This window comes from Hypomesus nipponensis, chromosome 1, assembly GCF_054491055.1.
Source record: "Hypomesus nipponensis isolate SF chromosome 1, ASM5449105v1, whole genome shotgun sequence".
NCBI classification, from domain to species: domain Eukaryota; kingdom Metazoa; phylum Chordata; class Actinopteri; order Osmeriformes; family Osmeridae; genus Hypomesus; species Hypomesus nipponensis.
This window is the reverse complement of record NC_140361.1, coordinates 11310652-11332995: the sequence shown is the minus strand read 5'-3', so window position 1 is coordinate 11332995 and position 22344 is coordinate 11310652. Positions and strand designations below refer to the sequence as shown.

General features: G+C 43.8%; 1 protein-coding gene across 2 annotated transcripts in view; it reads right to left on the bottom strand.

Annotated features, from left to right (window-relative positions):
* Positions 1–11796: 11796 nt before the first annotated feature.
* glra4a (glycine receptor, alpha 4a) overlaps positions 11797–22344 on the bottom strand; it is a 28129-nt gene continuing 17581 nt past the window's right edge. The window contains exons 2-10 of one of the 2 annotated variants that reach the window (XM_084699086.1): positions 22015–22145; positions 21694–21761; positions 20591–20814; positions 19734–19816; positions 17014–17154; positions 16580–16794; positions 15699–15848; positions 13976–14077; positions 11797–12090 (exon numbers count right to left, since the gene is read on the bottom strand). In XM_084699086.1, the coding sequence (XP_084555212.1) occupies positions 11797–12090; positions 13976–14077; positions 15699–15848; positions 16580–16794; positions 17014–17154; positions 19734–19816; positions 20591–20814; positions 21694–21761; positions 22015–22145 (1408 nt within the window). The remainder of the gene's footprint in view (positions 12091–13975; positions 14078–15698; positions 15849–16579; positions 16795–17013; positions 17155–19733; positions 19817–20590; positions 20815–21693; positions 21762–22014; positions 22146–22344) is intronic. The other variant, XM_084699087.1, reaches the window with a different exon arrangement.

The following is a 22344-nucleotide window of genomic DNA, read 5'->3' as shown; positions in this document are numbered from 1 at the left end:
TAAAACGGAACCCGCCTTTTAAAAGACTGATTGCCGACCGACCACTAAAATTTGAATGCTCCAGGAACTAGCCAATCGCATGTCTGCGAATGTCAAAATAAACAGAAAAAAACGTGGTCTAATCTTGACTGTGTCAGGTGCTTTAAATGGTTACTCATGCATGAGATTTCTTCCGTGATGGTAGGCTACCTCCCACAGGTACATTCTTGCACAAAATCAAGCTATTCTTTTTTTATAAGACATTCGACACTTTTAAGATTTTGCAGTTGGTACAAATTTACTGAAGATTGTAAAATCACAATTCCTACTCCCTGTGTCTGCCAGTATAATACACACATCCCACCCTTAACCCACATTTGTGTTTAAACCTTAAGCACCATCAGAAGCTTCGCCAAAGGATGCAAACTACGCAGCCAGAGCAAAGACATAAATGCTCTTTATGTCAAATTTCAATTTAACTGGCTGTTCCTGATGGATGGGCCATCGACGCATTTACAAATTTAGTTTCTACAGTGGGCCTACTGTATCTACACTTTCAAAGGGATCTGGATCAGTTGCAAAGCAAGCTGGTTATTGGGATAACAAGTGGAGACCTTAGGGTTGGTGATTGATTAATTGCAGCCTGGATTGCAGCCTGTGGTGCCTACGTATGGGTCGCAACAGTAGGCCCAAACTTTACCTAACGTACGATAGCAAAACATTCAACATATGTCTACATTTATTTTAAATAGTGGGCTAGGGCTGCGTGGAATGTATATTTTTTATAATACATCCAGTAAACCTTCGTTGAGTAACCGACCCGGCAGCACCCCCTTCCTGCGTTTCAGTAGCAACACACTGGAACTTAAGACAATTTTGGTGCCCTGTAACTTCAGGTAAGACATTTGTTAATTGATTCACTGCCGCTGCGCAGTGAATAGGCTACAATTCTGCACTTTTAAAAGCAAACTGTTTATGTTTTTCAAGTACTGCCGCCGTGCAGTTATGTTTGCTTGTTAGTGTAACCTGGTTAAATTTAGTTGTAACAGTAGGCCTACGATACCATCATACAGTTTGTGTTTGAGTTTCTAGCGTTGCTTATTGGTTCTACGCGTTAAAGAGAGAGCTTGGTAAAGTTATCGTCATGGAGGCGTTCATAATACTATGATCTTGGGTACTCAGCCAGTCATGTGCTTTATAGTTGCTCTGTGGGGATCTCATGAGAGGTGTTCAGTGGCGCAAATTGCGGCCATAGCCAACAAGCATTTCCTTTGAGAGCCTAATGTAGTCCCTGTTGTTGAATTATCAACCAGTAGCCTATCATTTTTTTCAGAGTGATGATTCCATTTGTATGCATTGGACACACAATTAGGGAGTGCATGTCTTCTGTTGACGGAATTGTCTTTAATTTTGAGATGTGTGATGTATTCAACACCCAGCAATAGTTTAGGCTCCCATTGTTTTATTGGCATGTCCTTCATAACAGTTTATTATAATAATATAAAAATGTATCATACATAATTCAGTAAATATGCATGTTTTCTTCTTTTGGATCTAGCTGTAGTATGCAGCCACACAAGCCTCTCACAATTTCTGGGTGTTTGTCTGAGATGTCTACTTGTAGTCCATGGACTAGGACTCCATTACAGTGGGTGTTGATACTCTCCACCTGATAATAGACTTCCAATTCTTTGTCTGCTCTTCTGTTACAAAGAACCAATGCTTTAACTGAGAGTCAAACAATCCTGAGATTTCTGCCAGGGAAAATGAATACCCTCTAATTATAAATTTGCTTCAGCACTGCTGGGAAAATGGTTTTCAATAATAGTTTCCTGGTGATTACATCTAAAATATTATTAGTAATGATCTCAGAAACTCTACAGAGACAGAGAGAGCTGCAAGGACTCGGCAAAGGAGCCTCCAGTATATTTGGAGAAAATCCATTTTAATAGCGTAATCGATACATGATTCAGCTTGTAGCCCTTTAAAAAGTCAGCGAGTACACAAAGGCTGACCTTGAGCTCTGGCTATGATTACCATGCCACTGTCGGGTTGCCATGACTAATCTTGCCACTGAAAGCCTCTGAAAAACCTTGACAAGCTCCTGCCCCCTGTAGTAATTAAATAGAACTGCATATTGCTACCTGCTGTACTGTAGCTGATACAAAGCACAGGGTAAAATCAATTAATCTAATAGAGGCAATATGTTTAGTCAGATAGATTTAGCCTTCTTCTGCTCAGTCTGTAAGAGGAAAATAGACAAAAGCCTTAGATATGCAGTATGTTCAGTCTGTCTGCCAGGTGTTTACTATTCTATTGCTCAACCATGAGCTGTCAGTGCCAATATATATGATATACCCAAATTCATATTAACTTATACATAATACAAGTTGGTAACTACCTAGCATCTGGCTTCAGAAGTGTTTCCGAGTGGCATTTCAATGTCAATTTTGCAGGGACATTAAACACATTTTAATTCAAAAACAGCCAAGCCACTATGTAATTTACTGGGATGTTTTTACAGTGACAAACTATGTATTGTGCTGAATATGGCCCTGAGCAGGACCTGAGCAAACTGTTCATGTGTTTGTTTGCTTACGAGCTAGGCCTAAATAAGAGCAGGTGATGTCTGATTGTCTGGCTGAACTGAGGGGAGTGTTGGACATGGTCTCTCACTGTGTGGTTAGTCTCATGGCTTCCCTTCCTCAGAGATGGGAGAAGAAATGTACCACACAGGTCTATAGACTTTATCTTACCCACTTTAAGTGTCATCAGCCACATATGATACACATCTATAAATAGTATTGATCAGCATTACATTTTGATCAAATTACTTCAGCTTTACTGGAAGTTTCCTTAGTGGCATGATCTGTCCTCAAATCCCGACAGGAAATATTATAATTTAATTCTACGTTCTGCAATGTGCCTGCTTTGTTATTTCCATCATGCTAAAACGGAGGGTTAATTTCCTATGTCACACTCGACTGGTAGGCATGGTGATATGGGAATTATGTGGCAAAGGCAAATTGGATTAGAATTAGTTTTTACCCTCTTCAAAAAAATCAATTTCTCATGTGCAAGAAGACATTTGAACATGAATGTGCAGGTTTTTAGGTGATGCTAATGGAGGGAAGAGATCATGTATAACAGCGTAGTCCCAGTTGCCAAGCCTTAATCTACCACCCGTTTGACAGTTTACAGGAGGGGCCATAAAACTGCACATTAAAAGTGTAAATCTACTGAAAGAACACTGTTTTTTGGAGGGCACAACATTATCGTAATGTTTTTGTTCAATGAATACATTTTCAGTAGAGGAAAAGAGCAAGTGAAAAGTTGTCTAAAAGCAAAATCTTTGCTCAAATATGCTCATGATTTCTTAGAAACACCACCTCGTGACCTTACTGTTTTATATTTACTACCGGTCATTATTTTCAAGTAAACTGATTACCATGAACTTTGAAGTATGTGGAAATTGTAGTTATGAAAGCCAAGATGAGCACAGAGAAAGAATACATTTGTTCTCTGTTTTCTCATTATTAGAAGAGCCGCAGCTGGCAGGTCTATCAAAAGACTTCCGCTTCAGGCCATGTCAGATTCAATCACAAACAATTCTAGTAATTGCCGTTGTTCTCTACTGCCATAAAAACATGCAAGTCTTAAGTGGAGAATGTGCTGGTGTAGGCTGCTTTATGAGTGGAGAGCATACCTAGGTCAAATTTGATTGAGTTTGACTAACACAATGGAAACAATAAAATACCTGACCCATTTGGCACAGCACAGTCCAGAACACAACATACTATTTCCCTCAACAGTTTTGAGTTCAGTAAGGGTACCTCTGTCGGTTTTGTTTAGCTGGAAGCAAAAAAACTTACTTCAGCACTCATTGCAAGGTTGAATGCTTGACAAATGACTTTTGTGGGTACAGTTATTGTATCTGCCACTTTCTTATTTATTTACATTATGAGCAATGGCGGGCCCCAGACAAATTTTACGTTTGTACAGCAGTTTCTTTATGCCTAGTAGTTAAAATGACACATTGCTGTATGTAGTGAGAGTGCAGTGGGGGATGACAGAGTTGGGGGATGCTGTGCTGTAGGAACTGGGCAGTAAATAATTGGGCATGGGAGCACCTCCGGAGTCCTTCTCTCTAGGCACCTCCACATATGGTGCAGCTGATCCACCCCCTGCACTCGAACCCCTCACACCAAGGGCCAGCCATGCAATGCAAGCCTCCCCTTCAACACAGAGGTAATAAAGAGAGATGATGCCATTTTTATGACAAGAGGCTCCCAAAGATAGAGACACTGTGTTGTTGATGGTGATGGTGATGATGATGTCGGGTGTGGGGAGTGGATGGGGTGTGGTGAGGTGGGGGTGGAGAGTGAAGAAATGGTGCATTAACTCAATTCACCACTTCTCCACGCATGTTCTTCGTCTTCATGTCTCTCTCTCCCCACCACTTCTCCTCCCACCATTCCTTTTTTTTCCGCTCCTTGCCCAAGCCCTCATGGGTTTGGTTGCCTCCCTCCCTCCCCCTCCCCCGCCCCCCACTCTTCTCTCCTCCTGTTCCTCCACCGGAATTATTACCTCCCAGCATCTCAGCAGGCCTGTGTTTCCAAGGCAACAAGGGTTGCTGTGTATCTAAGTTTGTTCTAGTCCAGGCAATTGTCATTATTTTATTATAGCCACAGTTGCGGGAAGCTAAAAAAGGTGAAGTTAAAATGTGTATCAGTAAGTAACTGCCATCTGTTTCATAACTTTCCCTACTTGAGAGAGTCTGTGTATGAGGCCATTTTAAAACTGGTACTAATAAGTCATTTTTGTCAGTTGCAGACACAGTTGCAAAAACAGTAACACCACTTCAAAACTTATAAAATAATTAACTCAAAGTCCTGAAGTTTTCTTCCCCATCAGTTCATCCTTTCCCCAGATAAGTTTTATTTTAGTATCTGACTTCAGACGGTGTAGTCAGAGAACTGAAATTTGGGCCACTGCAAGAGAAAGTCGTCTTTAGATCGATTTTGGAACGATGCTGTGAGACGTATCACCCTTCTGGAAGTTTAAAACCTTTTGCTGAAAAACAGTGTGGGCTAAAACTAGATTTTCTAAGAACCTCTGTAGTTGGGTGACATCAGACTATTATGCAATGTACAGACTGAATCTTTCCTGTTTTGTGTTTGCTTGTAAGTTTTGTGTTCAACACCCTCTGGTTTTTTAAACAAGCAAAAAAACGTTTTCTGGGTGACTTTTGTTAATTACTGTCCTCTCCTGTATTGATTACAAGAAGCAATTAGAAAATAAGCTCAACCCTTCCCCGGCCCTTGCCTGTCAACTGTCAGTGAGAATAAGCAAAAAAAGGTGCCAGCGGAAAGGCTAACCTTAAGAAACATCACAAACGTTCATTATCATGCTGGATGTGGCATTCATGTAACGTGATATTTAGCAGAGGGCTTTTTCTCTCCCCCCTCAGTTAATTAGCATGGAGGAAATGACCTTTTTCTTTGTCACAGGCCTGCCCTGTGGCCCAGGTCCAGAGGCATGGAGATGACACCTGTTCCTGCTGAGATAGCTCCCTCTCAGTCACTCCACAGGAGCACAGGGGCAGAGCTCCCCCATTCAAGAAAAACAAGTGTGACAACACTCATTCATTAGACTTGATTTGAAGTGGGAATTGACACGAGAAGTGGAGAGTGTGTGCTTTCTTTTTTTATATTATGTTAAAGACCCTGAATTAAATCAGTTGCCAATGTGCTTGCCAAGTCTGGCATGTGACCAAATCATGGTGACAGATCATATGGCTATTCACAATGCTGTTTAATTCTAGTGGGTGTGCCCGAGGTAGAGTGCAGTGACATGATGTTGGTAATAAAAGTCAATAAGACAAGCCAAAGAGAGAACCATTTAACTGGTGACAAAATAACAGCCGAGAGATAAACTGACAAGCTTCCAGTGATGTTCATGGAGAATAGAGTTGGGAAGTTATTTCTCTCTCTCTCTCTCTCTCTCTCTCTCCCTCTCTCTCCCTCTCTCTCTCTCTCTCTCTCTCTCTCACACACACACACACACACAATCTCTCTCACTCTCCCCTTCAGGGAGGCAACAAGGCGTTTTGCTGCCTTAACCACACACACATGTGCGCGCACACATTCATCTCAAACACACAGCTCCCAGGGAAATAATGATTCCCCCTCTGTCCTCCTTTCCTGGCATACCTACAGCACTGAATCAGTGTCAGAGCAGTTGGGGCAGACGGGCGCAGGCTGTCTCACTCGCCTGCTCCTCTGGGTCCTAACACCAGTGTGAGCTGTGTCGGACGGACAGGAGGGAAGCGGGAGAAAGAGAAAAATCAACGGTTCACTCTCACTGCATGGGGAGAGTAGAGCACAGACCTGAGACTGGGGGCTGATGAGGGACAGGGACTTGGAGGAGAGAGACAGATGGCTCCACTTGCTCTAAAGCTTGTCTGTCCACCCCTCAGCAAGTTGTCAGTCTTGGGGTCTAGCCCGTACCTGCGGGCTCCTTAAATCTGCATGGTTAATAAAACAGGGAGGAGATAGAAAGCTACAGAAAGAAGGAAGGGAGAGACAGAGGAAGAGACAGTGAGGGAAGGCAGGAAAGAGGAGCGAGTGAGAGAAGGAATAAACTGGTAGGGAGAAGGTGAGGGAGATGGTGGAGGACTAGTCTGAACCGTGTCAGTATGAACTGGTCCCCAGAGGTTTCTTATAGAAAACAAGATTACATTTTTGTTCTCAGTCTTATTTCAGTGTGGTTAATGTGTTTAGTTGAGGAGCCATGGGATGGATTGGGAGGGATGGGAGGTGTGAGGTGAATCTGAAACAGAAACAGAAAATGTTCATTATGTCCTCGCTACATTGTGACTTTTACCATTAGTGGCCAAGAATGTGTACCATTGGTACACATTCTTGTACAGTTGATAAGTAAGTTAATGAAGTTTCAGTTCAGTGCTTGATATCTAATTAGAATATTTAGATTTGTTCATGGATTTCTGTACTCACTCAGCTGAAAAAGAATCACCAAATCAACCACCATAAATAAACCATAGATAATCTTAGATCAATGCTATTTTTAATCCTATGCTCTATTGAGCCCTCACCAATGAATTCTCAATATTGTGAGTGTAGGGATTCCTAAGGGGGCTTTGGTTCTGTTGGCAGCCATCTTCTCTCTTTTCTTTGTTCACAACATGGAGGGATTTGCTAAGGTGCTAATTCCCTGTACAGTACCCATACAAAGATGTTGGCTAGTAGCTACAAGTTCATAATTATTATCCATGTAAATTGCTGATGTACAGCTGGAATTGATTGAAACGTGAAAGTGGCAAAGGATTAGTGAGAATGAAACAGTATATGGGATTTTCATGGTAAGTGTGCAGCATGGTCACTGGTTATTGCAGCGCTTGGCTTGTTTTCCATGATCAAAATAGACTTTCAACCAAGCACTGAGACCACTCTGTCCTTCTCTCTGTACTGTACAGTAATCCTACACCATAGTCCTCAAGATCCTCCAAAATAGACTTGCAAAGGAGTCTGAGGAGATGGGGGACGCTTGTCAACTCCTCGCAGCATCTCTGCCTTTGTTTAATAGTGGTCAAGGCGCCAGGTGCCCGGCCATGTTGAAGGGTTGCTTGGGAGTGTCATACTTTTGAGAGCAGCTGTTCACAGGACTTCAATCCATCGACCAAATCTACTGGGATGATTGAAACCTCTGCTCTAGCCAGGAGTAAAATGGCTAAAATGATTGCTGAAGGCTGTCTCTCCTCACCGTCACAACATTCCTCCCCTTCTATTCCTGCTCTGCAGTCTTTTCCAAATCTGGTTGCAAATATTGTCTGTGTGTGGCCCCGAGGACCCCATTCATTATCTGAACTCTTAAGCCTCAACCTTGGGTTTGGTTGGACAGATGAGCAGGGGGACACAGGGGAAATGTTTACCTCTGCCTCTCCAATGGTCAGTCAAGAACCTGCAAGAAACAAAGCCTTAAGATGAGTTTCTGTCTCAGTGGTGGTTAAACGTTGTGACCCCTCACCGGTTCTCCCAGCAGACTCAGTAGAAATAATGGAACAGTGAAATGGAAAAACAAGGCGAGAATCTACCCATATTCAAAAGATTCACCGATGTGCCCAGACTTAATTGAGTCTCTGAAAAGCAACAACAATACATGTCAATTGACATGTGGAAATTGACCTCCCATTTAAGGATACGACTGGTTTTAAACAGTCATGTTTTCCCGACACAAGACTGTCAGGCTCTGCTAGAGGTGAAGTCCTCAAGGCTCTGTTAAATGTAGATATGATGCTGTGGCAGAGACAGACCTTGACACATGCTTTCACAAGGTTGTCAGGAGACTTCTAAGGAAAGGGAAACAGAGAAATAGGATCACTCTCCTGAACTGCTCCCTACATAAAGCTAGCTATTGAATGAGTGATATTAAAGTCTCATTCACCATGCCGGAATATCTATATTTGAAGGCTGGTGACATTTTCTAGGCCTGCATTTTCAAAACCACACTTGGAGCAATTCCCTGTGTTCACACTCCTATTGTATTGTGTCTGTGTGTATTTCTAAGTGTGTGTGTGAGTTGTTGACTGAAACCAAGCGAGTACATAAACCTAATGCATGTGTTTGAAAGGGTAAGACAGGAGGGGCTTGTGTTGAGAGTATTGATTAAAGGTCTCAGGACACTCTGAGGTAGCGTACACATCAGTTTTACCCATGGCACCACTGACAGTCGTCTCAGATGAAGTGGAGAAAGCATGTTGATTAGCCCCAAGGGAGAGATCAAGGGGCACTCCTTAGACACGTCTCACCCCCACATTCATCCACTAACAGCTTTGTCCTGTCCTTGTGACATTGAACATTCACATTCAAGATCACAGCGGGGGAAAAAAAAACGTGATGACTTGAATGAGCAAAAAACAATACAGCCCGTTGTAGAAGGTAAATGATGTATCATCGGGGTCACACGAGACGGTACATTATTGAGAACGTATTGCTTGAAGGAATACATATTTAACATTTGAAGCTTACATTCTAGTTGTGGATTAAGTTCATGATCGAACAGTTTGGGGCTCCTCAGGTTCTTTCTCAAGAGAATTGACTGATATCCATCAAGAGGAACAACCAGGGGGCACCCGGCCAAGATTATATATAGAAAGGAAGAGAGCAAGAAGGTAAGACATTTGCAAAAGTCCTCACACCTCAGGGATCTACTGCATAATGACAGTTAGCTTATGAATCCCGACCGCTTGTCAAAAGGCAGGTCCGCAGAGATGTCTTACGGGGCCTTCCTTGAAATTCGACTTTATTGGAAACCATTAGACCCCCCCCCCCCCGCCCCCTCCACACACACACACACACACACACACACACACAGAGCCACCCCCCTTAGCAACAAGGCGCTGAGGAGATCCGCTCCTTTCAGGAAGCAATGACGGCAGAGCAGTGGGATTGATGCGCCAGAAAGCAGAAGGCATATTTTGTGCGTGTCAGTCATGGATTGCAGATTTAGAAAAGCCTCTTAGACTGACACAAAAGAACCATTTTCTCCCCTCCAAACTAAACAATACCTGTTCGTGTTATAGCAAGACTATAATTAAAATAAAAGGAGACACCCTGGGCTTCTAGAGGAAAGTGATGCTAATCGTCTTTTTGGAACTGGAACTGATCCTTTTTTAGTGTGTCCCCCTTTTGGATGCATTTATGTGGACTGGAGGTCAAATATAATTTCCTGGTTGCTATCATGAAAATCCTTGAGAATGCATCCCTGGTGACACACAATAGCCAATCTTTATGACATTTGCCTATTGCTCTCAGATTAACCCTGAAAATCTACTTAAGCTGTCAGAAGCAGTGTGCAGGGCTAAAGCAAATGTCAACACGTTTTATTCATACTTATGTTGAGGAACCCTTAGCTATTGTTGTGTCCAAAAACAAAAACTGTATGAAACTACTATCACTGAATTGGTTGATAGTCCTGACATGAACTAGCACTGAACTGTCGGAATTATCCTGAGATTACCTCACTGATGAAGAATTGAAGGGTTACCTGAACCAGCATTGACCTAAAGAACAAGACACAGCAGATAACAAGATCTTAGTTACCTTACATGAACTGTCACTGACCGAAGGTTAGACCAAGTAACCAGGAGACATGGAAAAAGGCCTTAACTGCAAAAACACAGCTCCAGATTCCTGGATGAAAGGGGATGGAAGTTATGTGCAGTTAGGTATTCCTGACTGAACTTTCAAATAGAAGGACTTTTGAACCAGACTGAAAACTTTAGACTCTATATACTCCTACAGTAAATTTTACACAGTTAGCACACACCGCAAGGTCCTGTCTTTCAGCCATATACCAAACTTTAGACATATGCTCTGTCTCTCTTTCTCACACATACACACACACACACACACACACACACACACACACACACACACCAACTCTACTCTCAAGGGAGAGGTGCAGATTAGAAATGCCAGGCCTCAGACAAAGAACAGTACGGTAAGGCTGTCTCTCAGAATTCATTGTCATTAGCTGTGGCAAGGCGAATCCTTTTCAAACTCATTACTTGATAAAACGGTGATGTCCCATTTAAAAAACCCATTTGTACTCCATCACTGGCAATGCTCTCTCCCTTTGCCCATCACTCCACACCTTCTCAGCTACTAGGGGAAAATGGAAATAAATGGCAGGTTTTGTAAAGATTTGCTCAAGGATTATGTTAGCAATGTCACTAATTGGAGAAATTATAGGGGTGATCTCGGCCTCTTGGATGAACAGTCAGTTCTGTAAGCAAAACATATGTTTTGATGTAAGCAGCGTTTAATTCTGCATTTGCTGAGAGGCAAAGTTGTTAAATGTCATAATGGTGGTTTAATTTGAGGTGTAGGCAAGTTTCACACTTGCCTAATGGAATTTAGAGTACTGTGTGAGAACACTGCTGGAGACTAATAGAATACTATAACTGAAAAATTGTCTCTAAAGCACTAAAGCTTTCCAGGGAATTTCCAGACAATGAAGAATTACGAATGTATTTCCAGAAAGTCAGACTCAAATCTTGTGTATTGCAAATTTCTATTATGTAAGCAATTTCTTACTTCTGTCAACAATATATGTAGGTACAGAGGACCAAAAGCAATTGCTATTTCCTGGCAGAATATCCATTTATTCAAACTTTGACAAAAGGAAATGACACATTTTGTGCTCTGTGCAATCATTGAACAGCTCTGTTTATATACAGTTTATACATTTGTATAGATATAATCTCTTGTCTTATGTACGTAAAATGACTCATAACCACCCTTTGAATACTCAGAAATATCAAAGACCCCATTTATTTTGGCAATCTAAGGTGTAAAAAAGCCAATATCTTGAGAATTTTCAAAAACATTCATTCAAAGATGTGATTAGTGGCAAAATTCAAGTCAGTGTTTTTCATCCAGTCCCAGATACCAGCACTGTATTGGCTCTGATGGTAATCCAGCCAAAACTAGAAGAGAAAGATGAAGAGAACCCAACAACAAACAAAAAACTAACATCAGTCCGAATCAACATAACATTTGTTCACTCTGCCCCCCCCCCCCTTCCCTCTTTTTCTCTTTCTCTCTGCGATTCTGAAAACGCACCTGAGCACGTAGTGTAGGCTATAGCATCAACAACAATGTCGCAGCAGATCACACCTCCTCAAAAATCCTCACTTGCAATGTAGCTCTGACAGGCAGTTTTGGTTCTAAGAAATGCTAATGAAACGTGTCAAGAAACATTGAGAAGGAGGGTATCTGGAGACGAGAGAGCCAATTACAAGTTTGCATGGATGTCCTCATGTCGCAGCACTTTGTATGTGACCCAGTAGAAGATGTTGAATATGAGGAAACTCAGGGGGAAGACAGCTCGTGATATAGTATCGATGCGCTTGGCCCGGTCCACAAAGCGTTTGCGGAGCGCCTCGCTGTCGTGTACGGTGGCCACTCGTGGCGGGGGGGCAAAGACCGAGGTGCCCTCCACGGTGGTGCCATCCTTGGTCTGCAGGCAGTGACCCAGGCCATAACCCCCGAAGTAAAACCCACGGCTCTCCCTCACCAGTTCCTCTTCCTGTGGAACGAAACACATTGGAAAACAGATTGGCCTCTTGCTGTCAAACTGGATGAGCTCATAGGTCAGCTCTCCTCAGTGGGTGATTTCCAAATGCAGGCAAATGGGGTGTAGTTGAACAAGAGGGGGAAGGTGGAGACGGGGAGAGTGTGACGTCTCCAGAAGTGGAAGGACACTAAGCATGCTTGATCATTTGACTTGGGATATGCCTGGACGTTTGTTTCCAAACAGCTTTGTTCTGCTGTCGGGATGGATATTTTAGGTCAATAGGTTTAATCCTATTTGGATCCATTTAAGATCGGGTTTGTGTGAGCCTACTGCAGAGACTTCTCAGACAGAAGAGGCAGCAGTGAAGCTGCTGTTTTAGAATCAAAAGGGAAAGTTGAATTACCAGACTTTGAAAAATTAACCTCCATGTCTTTTCGATAAGGACACACACATTTTCTCTCTCCAAACTTACCGAATTAGGAATCTCTCAAAATTGCTCAGCAAAAGTCAGGGTCTGAACAAAAAACTCACAATGGGCCTCAGCATGTGATGGATGGCAGGGCACTGCTTCCCACTGAGTAAAAGACCCTATTCCCTCTCTTTCTAGAGAATATTAATCGACATGTAGCTTAACTCTGACAGTCCTCTGACACCTTGAGAGATGCGCTTTGGCAGGGAAAGTGGAGATGTGGGATCTAAATTGGGTGATTAGTAGTCTGGGTGAGAGCTCTGAGTGAATTGACCTCTTGTCTCTTTCTCTCTTTGACCCTGGCAGCTCTCTGGTACTCCGCCTAACTTCACGTCTCATCTTTGGCTGGTGGACTTGTCAGGGAGCAGTGATTGGAGACTACCCTTTCCTGTCAAGAGGCCTGTGGTCTGTGTCTCACCTGTGTTAACTTTGTAAGAGGCTGAACCCTGTAGCATGTGATGTATTTGTGATCAAAGTCATTCTGGTCTTTCTGGTCAGTCTAACCTCAGAGTAGGACCTAGTCAGATCATGGCAATCTACCAGCCATTTCAAGTCTAAATTCAAGTTCCCTCCTTCCATTAAAAGTTGTATCCCTGGCTTCTCCTGCTCCCAGGCTGACAGTAGAACATTCTGGAAACTCACCGTTTCTCTGTGGGCTCGATGACAAATTGTACCTTACAACAGAGGGATGAAGAGTTGTAGCTCTTCTTGCACTGCTTAATTATCTCCTCTACTTCTACCTAAACGATACAGTGCATCATGTGCTGAAGTCTAATGATGCGTTTCACCAAAGATAATAGGTACTCAGCCTCTCTGCTCTGCTGTCATGGCCCCTGTAAGCTAGCTTCAGTTGTTACGTACTTTGTGATTTGTTGTGGGAGTGAGTCATGAAATGTCCCGTAATGCAGTGTTCCGGGGAGTGTGGTGAGGATGTGTTTTTAGTTTTAAATGTGAAGGGTGGTGTCATGTGTTAGCCAAAAGCTGTGGGCTAAATGTATTGTTTAGAAAAAAGTACATCACCCATTTAGAAATCAGCAAGGACAGCGTTGTCTAAATCCTGTGATAAGTACATGCCAACACTCTGAAAGGACTTCCTTGGAAGAAAAAAACAGTTGGCACTCTGACGAGACATTGAAGGTGAAACACGTTTGTTCTCAAAGTGATGACAGGGGAGGACAAGTATACATCTGGAGCTGAAAACACAGAGGGGCACTTCACTTTAAATCAACCCCAGGACAACCCTTGACACATGGATAAAGGAGAGACGGGTGGGATGGTGGAGGGAGAGAGGTCAAAGAGGAGAGAAAAGCAAGTTAACTCGACGAGCAGGTTCACAAAACTGGGGAGTGAGGGAAGATTCGGCTTGGGGGTCGCAGGACACATTGGGTTTGAGGGTCTGGGGTGACAGGGGTGACGGGTGAGTTTTACCCTGGCACAGGCGCTGCAGTGCTGCATCACAGTCCCGTTGTTACCAGGCATGTCGGTCACTTTCCCCAATGACTCAACACTTCCCGGCATACTGGCAAAGACCTCCGTTGAAAGAGAAAGTAGAGAAGTTGGGGGAAAAATAACTTAAAAGTGTTGCTATCAAAGCCATCCGGTTATCTGCATATCTAGATGAGTGATTTCCCCTTGTTTTTATGGTCGGTTGGTTCAAGATATTGATACAGAATGTGTTTTTTACTGAGGTTTTATACTCGCAAGGCTCTTGTGAAAAGAAGCTGCCTTGGCTTCTTAAAAATAAGATTTCTCTTAGTACTAATCTGCTTTTCATGTTTGTTTTTACTGAAAGCAATGTGTGTTCCATGCTTCGTTCAAATTCAGTACCTGCACTGAGCCACAAATAGTAATGAGAGATGTGGACATCAAATTCATAAAATATGGCAGTGCATGACTAAACGGAAAAGAAGCCATGCTATTTAGCCTTTAAGTTGGAGAGGCACTGATGCATGCACGTTTTGGAAGTGATGTAATTCATCATTCACGGCTGTAGCCAGGGGAGTTAGCTTTGAAGACTGTGTGAAGAATATCCTCCAAAATGTAGCATTTGGTTTTTAAAAAACATCCATGTGTGCTTTTCAGTTTGAACAGCTCCGCAGTGCTCAGCACTCATAAAGAACATGTCTGCTTACAGCCAGGGTCAGAATGCTCTCCTCTGTTTCCTCTTCAGCCGAGCTGAAGACCTGAGAGGGAAATATCGATTCAACCTGGCTGGTTGGTGGTGTTAGGTGCACAGCATCGCCCTGTCAACATCTCTCTCAGCACAAGGCCAGACATCAATTCATCCCAGATGGACAGTTCGCTTGCAAAACTCACTGGGAGTAACAGTGCAAATGATGTGAAGAGGAGGAGAAGGAAGAGAGGGAGGTCGATGTGAAGTTCTTCCTCACTCCCACAGAGCCTTCTCTTCAGCCCTGGTATTGATCCAGGGCAAGCAGACAGTCCAGTACATGTACATGATTACTGCTTGAACAGTTATAGAGCTCTTCTTCAAGTCTGGGAAGCTGCCCAGCTATCTGAGCACCATAAAATACGATGTTTTGAGCCTTTCTTGCTTTTCAGAGCAAATTCTCTGTTTCACAGAAGTTTCACATCTGTTGTCTTGCATTACTGTCCACAACTGGCAACACGGTGGATTGGTTGTTTGACTCAGTAAAGGTAAATTGACTGGAAAAATCCCAAATTTGTGCTGCAACAGAAATGAAGTGAAATAGAATAAATAGTAGGAGATGGTCGTTAAAACCAGCTGCCCTCGTGTTTTGGATGCTATCGCTGTCTCACAGTGACCTTCTTGTATAGTGGTTCTGCTCTATAGTCTCAGTTACTTGCCACGTTCTTCGGCAATGTCAAGTTGGTGGGCAGGTTGTTGTTCTGTCGACCAGCCGTAGAAAGGAATGACAGGGGAGCGGTTCTGTGCAGGTCAGTGCTCACCATGGAAACAAGCTCATCTCCCTCATGTGATGTGACAGCCAGATGTAGTGTGGTGCTGTTGTGAGTACCTTAATATACGGTACAGCAACCCACAACAAAAAGAGGCAGAAGTCAGTGTTATGCGAGGAGACAGCAGCGCCTGTGTGTGTGTCTGGTAACTGTGTCAGCACACCTGTGTGTGTCTGCTAGAGAGTGTGTGTGTTTGTGTGTTTCCACTCACTATTCTCTGCCGTCGTTGTTTCTTCCTCAGCCTGATGAACTCCTTGTGTTGCCGCGACACAAAGTTGACCGCTGCGTACTCCAGCAGAGCAGCAAACACGAACAGTAGACACACCGCCATCCAGATGTCAATGGCCTTCACGTAGGACACCTGTACGAGAGGATACGCAAGGTCACCTGCTCATCCTTTGCCAATCAATGAGGCAAGAGGTGGGGGCAGAACCGATAATGCTCTGGTCATCCCTCAGCCTGGGATTTTATTGACCCACATTCCACGGAATGGCCCGGAATAATCTAATGAGTCACCATGACACAAGAGCTTGACACACAGCCTGGGGAGAGGTCAGAGTCAAGAGCCAGGGAAAGCCCTGCTCAGCAGCGTCCACACAGAGAGGATGTGTCACAACATGTCAGGAACATCAGCTGGGGGATGGTCACATGACACGTGCTGGAACTCACTGCTTGTTTGCAGGCTATCATCTGTGTGCACTCACTGAAATGTAAGTGGCCCTTGGGTGGATCGAAGAATCTGCCAAGTGTCGCCTTTTCTGCAGGCATGTCCTTCTCAGTGTCTCTCCTTCCCTCTCTACTTAGGTGTCAAACCTCAATCATTTCTAGCATTCTGACTTCCCCATTCCAATCTGCTCCTACACAATTAGTTAAGGGGATAGTATGGGCCAACACGTGTAGCTAAGGCGACAGTATCAATCTGGAACAGACCAATACTGATCTGTGGCTAGTGTCGCTATTTGTATGTCGCTATAGATGTGCTTACGTAGCGTGTGCTAAGTTTAATACAATGTAAAAACCCATGAGAAAGTAGTGCTGCACTGTGACGGCTCCCTGGCTGTACGAGCTGAGCCGAAGCGTCTCGCTGGGTACCTTAGGCAGCGAGGCTCTGGAGCCTGAGCTCTGGGTCGTCATGGTGAGCACCGTGGTGATCCCCAGGCCCACCCGGGCGGGCGCAGCATCCATGTTGATCCAGAAAGAGACCCAGGAGAGGATGACGATGAGGAGGGAGGGGATGTACATCTGGATCAGGTAGTAGCCCATCTGACGCTCCAGGTGGAACTTGACCTCGATGCAGGTGAACTTCCCTGCAGTTACACAACAGAATATGGTCAGCAAAAGAGCCAAATGAGCTTCAGAAACTCCTTTTGGAAAGGTTGGAAAGAATGGTTTGGAGTTCAGTAATCACCTCCAACCACTACCAAGTAGACTAACTCAACAGTGTGGCCAGATGGGCAGATACTAGATTTAAAGCCACAGCAGGAAGGTCGTGTGATGGGCGTACTGAGGACAGTGGGTGGTCCTACCTGTGTTATAATGCTTGGTGCAGTAGCCCAGGTCCTTCTCCTCCTTCAACACAAACTGGGGGAGAGTCAGGTCCTCAGCCACTTGCACGGCCGGCCCGTCACTCATCCACTCAAAGAACAAGTCATTCATGGTATACCCAACTTTGGTATGAGATCGAGGGAGAGAGAGATAAAAAAGAGAGTGAGAAATAGATGCAACAGCATAGACATTTGCATTGAAGGAAAGAGAAAGGTGGTGGTGGTGGTGGGGGATGTTGGGGGCATGAAAGATAAGGTGACATCCCTCAGTCCAGCTGCCAGCCCCTCCCTCCTCCAATCCTCCCACCCCGGGCGCTGAGTGTTTGTCATTAAAAAGGTCACACGCCACAGTTTCCCAAGTGACAGAACGGAGGTTTGAAGGTCGACCACAAGGGCGCACGTGAGGCCCATTCATCCACGTCAGCGGGTGATGTTAGCACACACATCGAGCTGATGGCTTAATGGATGCAAGGTTGCCCTCACACTCCTCCTAACATGTGTTTGCACCTCTAAATATTTACAGACCTTGTTGGTTTGGCGAGGTTCTGGGAAAGCTCACACATCACCTGACCATAGCTATGTGTGACCACTCAGATCATGTCAGGTGACTATAATTACCCTTGCACAAATACACGACACACATACCTCGTCCACATACACACATATACCTTTAGAGTGCTGGTTTCTCCTCAAAGGTTCCATATCACAGGTGCATAAAAAATGCATGCGGCATGCAATAATGCCTTGGAAACTCTTGACACATCTGAATAATATGGATGTCTATCGGGTCCCCTTGGGGCCCGCATTACAAATATATCAATTATTCAAGATATTATCCCTCTGTTTGCTCCACTCAATGAAAGCAAAGACCACTAAAACACACTTATCTCACTCCTGAGGAGAGTTCCATGTCATTCACACATCGTTCTCTCATGAGCGAGGGAAACGGCAATGTTTTCATAAGGTGGTGAAAAGATTGTTTTGCTGAGCAACAAAGCATTCATTCGTCAACAATCGAATGAATGATTCAATGTGTGAAGTTAAAAAGGCGAGGTGTGATGCGGGCAGTGAATGTGTTGACTAGGTGACAAAGCTGAGGAAATGGTTTGTGTTTGAGATGTTCTAGGATGCTGTCTTGATATTATTAAAAGCGCAGGCTATAGATTAGTGTCTGTGCTGAACCCTGGACTTGCGTCACACAGACTTACTGTCCAACGGAAGCTATTTATTTCTATTTCATGATTCTGATTTGGGTCATAAGAACACATGACAGCTTAGAGTCAAATTTGAAGAAGGATAAACTGCACATATAGGACTTTGATGTGCCACAATAAGGCATAATCTTATAGATAGGGCTATTTTTATCTACATGAGCCCAGGGCATGATAGGCCAGCAAACAGCCCTGGTCTTAACTTTCATGTTAGGATCCCAAATATATTTATTTCCTCGCAACCCCCTCCCCTGCACAGTCCACACGCACACCACACACACCATACCATCTCTTTTATTCATCCCTACCCCGTTTCTCGCTCTCTCTCACACACACACACACACACACACAACCCTTCCTCTGTGAATAGTGGGGTGGGGGGCAGTGTTGGCACAGTGTGTGGTTGTAAAACCTGAGTGTCCTCACAGTGTCCTCGTCAGCCAAGGTGATGACACCCTTGGGGGGTGTACTAACACTTGTCAAAATCTGAACTGGCTAGCCGTGTTAGAGCACGGCTGAGGATGCCCCCCCCCCCCCCTTAATCAGAAATGATTAGGTCTCCGCTAATGGTGCTGACAGGTATTAAAACCCACCTTGCCCGTCCGCCCGCCCTACACTGCTGGGATGACATTCCCCTGTTTCTTAGCCCTCCAGTACCTGAGCATCGAGGGAAACATGCATGTGCAAGGATTGCCACCCAACGAAATATTTTACGTATGTCAATGCATCAAACTGAAAACATTAATTGCAAAGGAAAAAACAAGAGATGCCTCCGTTATTGAGACGGAGAGAGGAAGCGGATCAAGATACCACTACACAGCTTGCCTTATTCAGGTGTTTTAGATACAGTATCTTGGACTGAAGATGGACTGAAGATGAATTTTTCGCTTCACTGTGCTCATTTGCTATGACTTTGGTACTTTTTTCTCACTGCGGTGGAATTAAGCCACCAAAAAGCTATAGAGGTGGGTCATGTAATATAAGAACACAAAATGAAAGTTTCATTATTGATATATGAGAAATTGGTTTCATGAGGGCAGATACTATCTGTAACAAGGGCAAGGGGGTGTTGAATGGACTTTTGTTATATTTTCCCTTACCTTAGCTTCGATCAACATAGGTAGGACACGTTATCCACAAGATTTGCCAGGGACTTTACTCAAGTTCTTTTTTATGAATTGATTTACAATTTAGATCTGCTGCACATGAATTCAATTAGCCTTCAGAAACATTTGTGGCTGAAAGCTACACTTTTAATTTGTTCCTCTGGGTTACCACACAATTAACTGCACAGTGCAATGTCAGAAAGCACAATCTTCATCTCATTAATGAAAACTAAGAATGCGTTAGAAAAATTATTAGGCTACATAAGAAATGATGGTGAATTAATTTGACTCTGTCTCAAAGAATATGTCATAATAATCCAGAGTGTGAAAATGGAAAGGGAAGCAATGAAAAGAGGAATGGTAGGGAGGAAAATAAAGGACTCACAGCTTTCAAGCTGCATGGTACAGGTCTGAATGTCCATTGGGAAATTCTTCAAGTCCATAGGGCAGGACAGGATAAGAGTCAGCCTGAGATAGACATGCAGAGAGAGAAAAGGGCACATATAGGTAGTGAAGGTAAGCAGGGGGATGGATAGAGTGAGCAGAATTACAATGTAGGTCTGAAGTCAGACGCAAAAACGACAGATGCAGAGCTTCAGGCTACTAAAGGGAATTCCGCTAAATTTAAACATGACACAATCTTTCTTGGCAGGCGTTTTTATAGTGTACACCCATGATAAACATCAAATGTGACCTAAATGGCATTTTTCCTTTATCACAAAAGTAGTTTTCAAAGCACGAAGTAAGTTACGGTGCCAATTGATTGCACGACTCTTCCGTAATAGCAAACTAATTGGCGAACACATCCCTCCTTTTATTTATTGCCACGCCGACGCATTAAGCCTTCAAGGAGCCGTGTGGAAGAGCAGCCGCTATTAGGGAGTTTGGGTAAGAGAGCGCTGTGTAATTACCTGCTGTAATGCATTGCCCAGTGGAGAGACGAAAGCAACAAGCACTACTCGCAGACAGCCATTCTCTAGTGTTGTGTTAGCGCACACACTTTCGGCTCCGAACATCGCCCACAACTGCACTGTAATGAATGAAGCCTCTAAGTTCTTCAACTGCAATCATTTAGTCTTAGTCCTAGAGACACTTCAAAGTCTTTGCAAACTAACTTGTGTATTTCTTTTAAATTAGCCTAAGGTCATCAATACCATGGGGTTTATCGTTTTAGTTGATTTACGGCCTCCAAAAATAGCCATGGATTTGTGTGAGATACCAGTTTTATCATGAACTGCTCACCTTATACTATATAGCACACTGCCATCTCTGAAGATCCTCAGCAGTTTATTGTCAGTGGTGACCTCATGGAAGTTGGCCCCTTTCTCGTTGGCGAAGAAGAGGTCAGGCTTCCAGATGGAGTCCAACATGGAGGGGTCCAGGTCCAAAGAGTCATCGGGGTATTCGCTATATGCCAGTCGGGGGTCATTCCACTTTTGCCGTAGGAACACATTGAGCCTGTAGTCCTGTAGAAGGACCGACAGTATGGCATGCGTCATACGTCCTCATGTTCATGCTTGGGTGATCATATGATGACGCTGCTGCCTGGCCTCGCACCTTTAATTAGCTAAATCAGTTTGTGATCTGCTCAGTGAGAACCCTGATGGGAATAATCACCTGCGATTAAATGGAGTATTTTTAGTGCAGGAACTAATGAGATGGATGATAAGCACTCAAATGATCATGCCCAAGTTCATTTCAGGGTATATTAACATGCTCACCTGAAGTTTCACAAGTATACCGTTATTAACTGAAGGTCTGTCTCTCTCCTTTCTATATGTCACATCAGTAATGACCTGTCTCTCGCCCAAATGCCCTGACTGAAACACTGGGCTTCTGGGACTCAACAACCTTTACACCAGGTCATCATAACTTTCTGCTGACCAAACCACAAGTCTGTGAAGGATCCTTCCCTTCCCCTCTCTCTCCTCGTTTCATCAATTTTTCTCAATGTTTTATTTTAATTGCGGAGCGGACAGTTCATTATTAGTGCATCACTGACCCTATAGTCGGAAGGTTGGTCTGATGTGCCCCAGAAACGTTGGGAGGTTTGACACCGAGTATTAACAAAGAACTGTATTAGCCATGGACCAGCAGGCTGAACAGGGAGAGTTTGGACGGCTCTTTTTTAAATCACTGAGATGCACACGATCGAGAAAGATATTGCATATTTTTCTGATAAGATCGCTATCAGAGCGATGAGAAGTTGAAAATTAAAAGGTGCCTAATCTTGATCTTTTTCAGGAAGGGCATTCAATTATCATGCTTAAATGACATTCAGCTACTTTCTAATTCCTGGATGGGTATTAGTAAAAAATAGTTAATTTTCTTCAGAAATGTCTTACCATTGTTGTCTCGGTGATGGACCCAAAGCTGTTAATAAATATATTGCAGGAGACATTTACAGGTTCCCCTGTAAAAAGATCAACGAAAGATATCAGTGATTTGGGACAAATTAGTCCACATCCCTGCATCCTATAGAAGTCAACCTTAACTTATTTCTCAATTTTGCTCATTCAAACCACGTGGCAGGTATCAGCTCTTCAATTTCACCCATTTTGCAGCAACACATTTTCAGACGTTGGAGAAAGTCTCTGTATATATTCGTAAGTGCTCTGTCTGGGATATTTTACAGAGAAGCAGGGTTCTGCTCTGATGTACAGTACCTTTGAAGTTGGGACGGATGCGGGCGTCATAGCCAGACGTTCTACCCATGAGCTTGTCCAGGAAGTCAGACGGGGACAGCTGTGGCCCTGCCCGGCTGGACGGCTTTATCTCCTCCTTACAGGAGCTTGGTCTGACACCACCCAGGAAGAGCAGGGAAAACACACACACATAGAAGGAGTTAGGAAATAAGAAACGGAAATTAGACAACACGGAGAAGGGGAGAGGAGGGGGGGGGGGGGTAAGAGAGAGAGAGAGAGAGATGGAGACAGAGATGAAGAGAGAGGGCAAGAAATACAGGAAGAGAGCAAGACGGAAAGAGAAAGACAGAA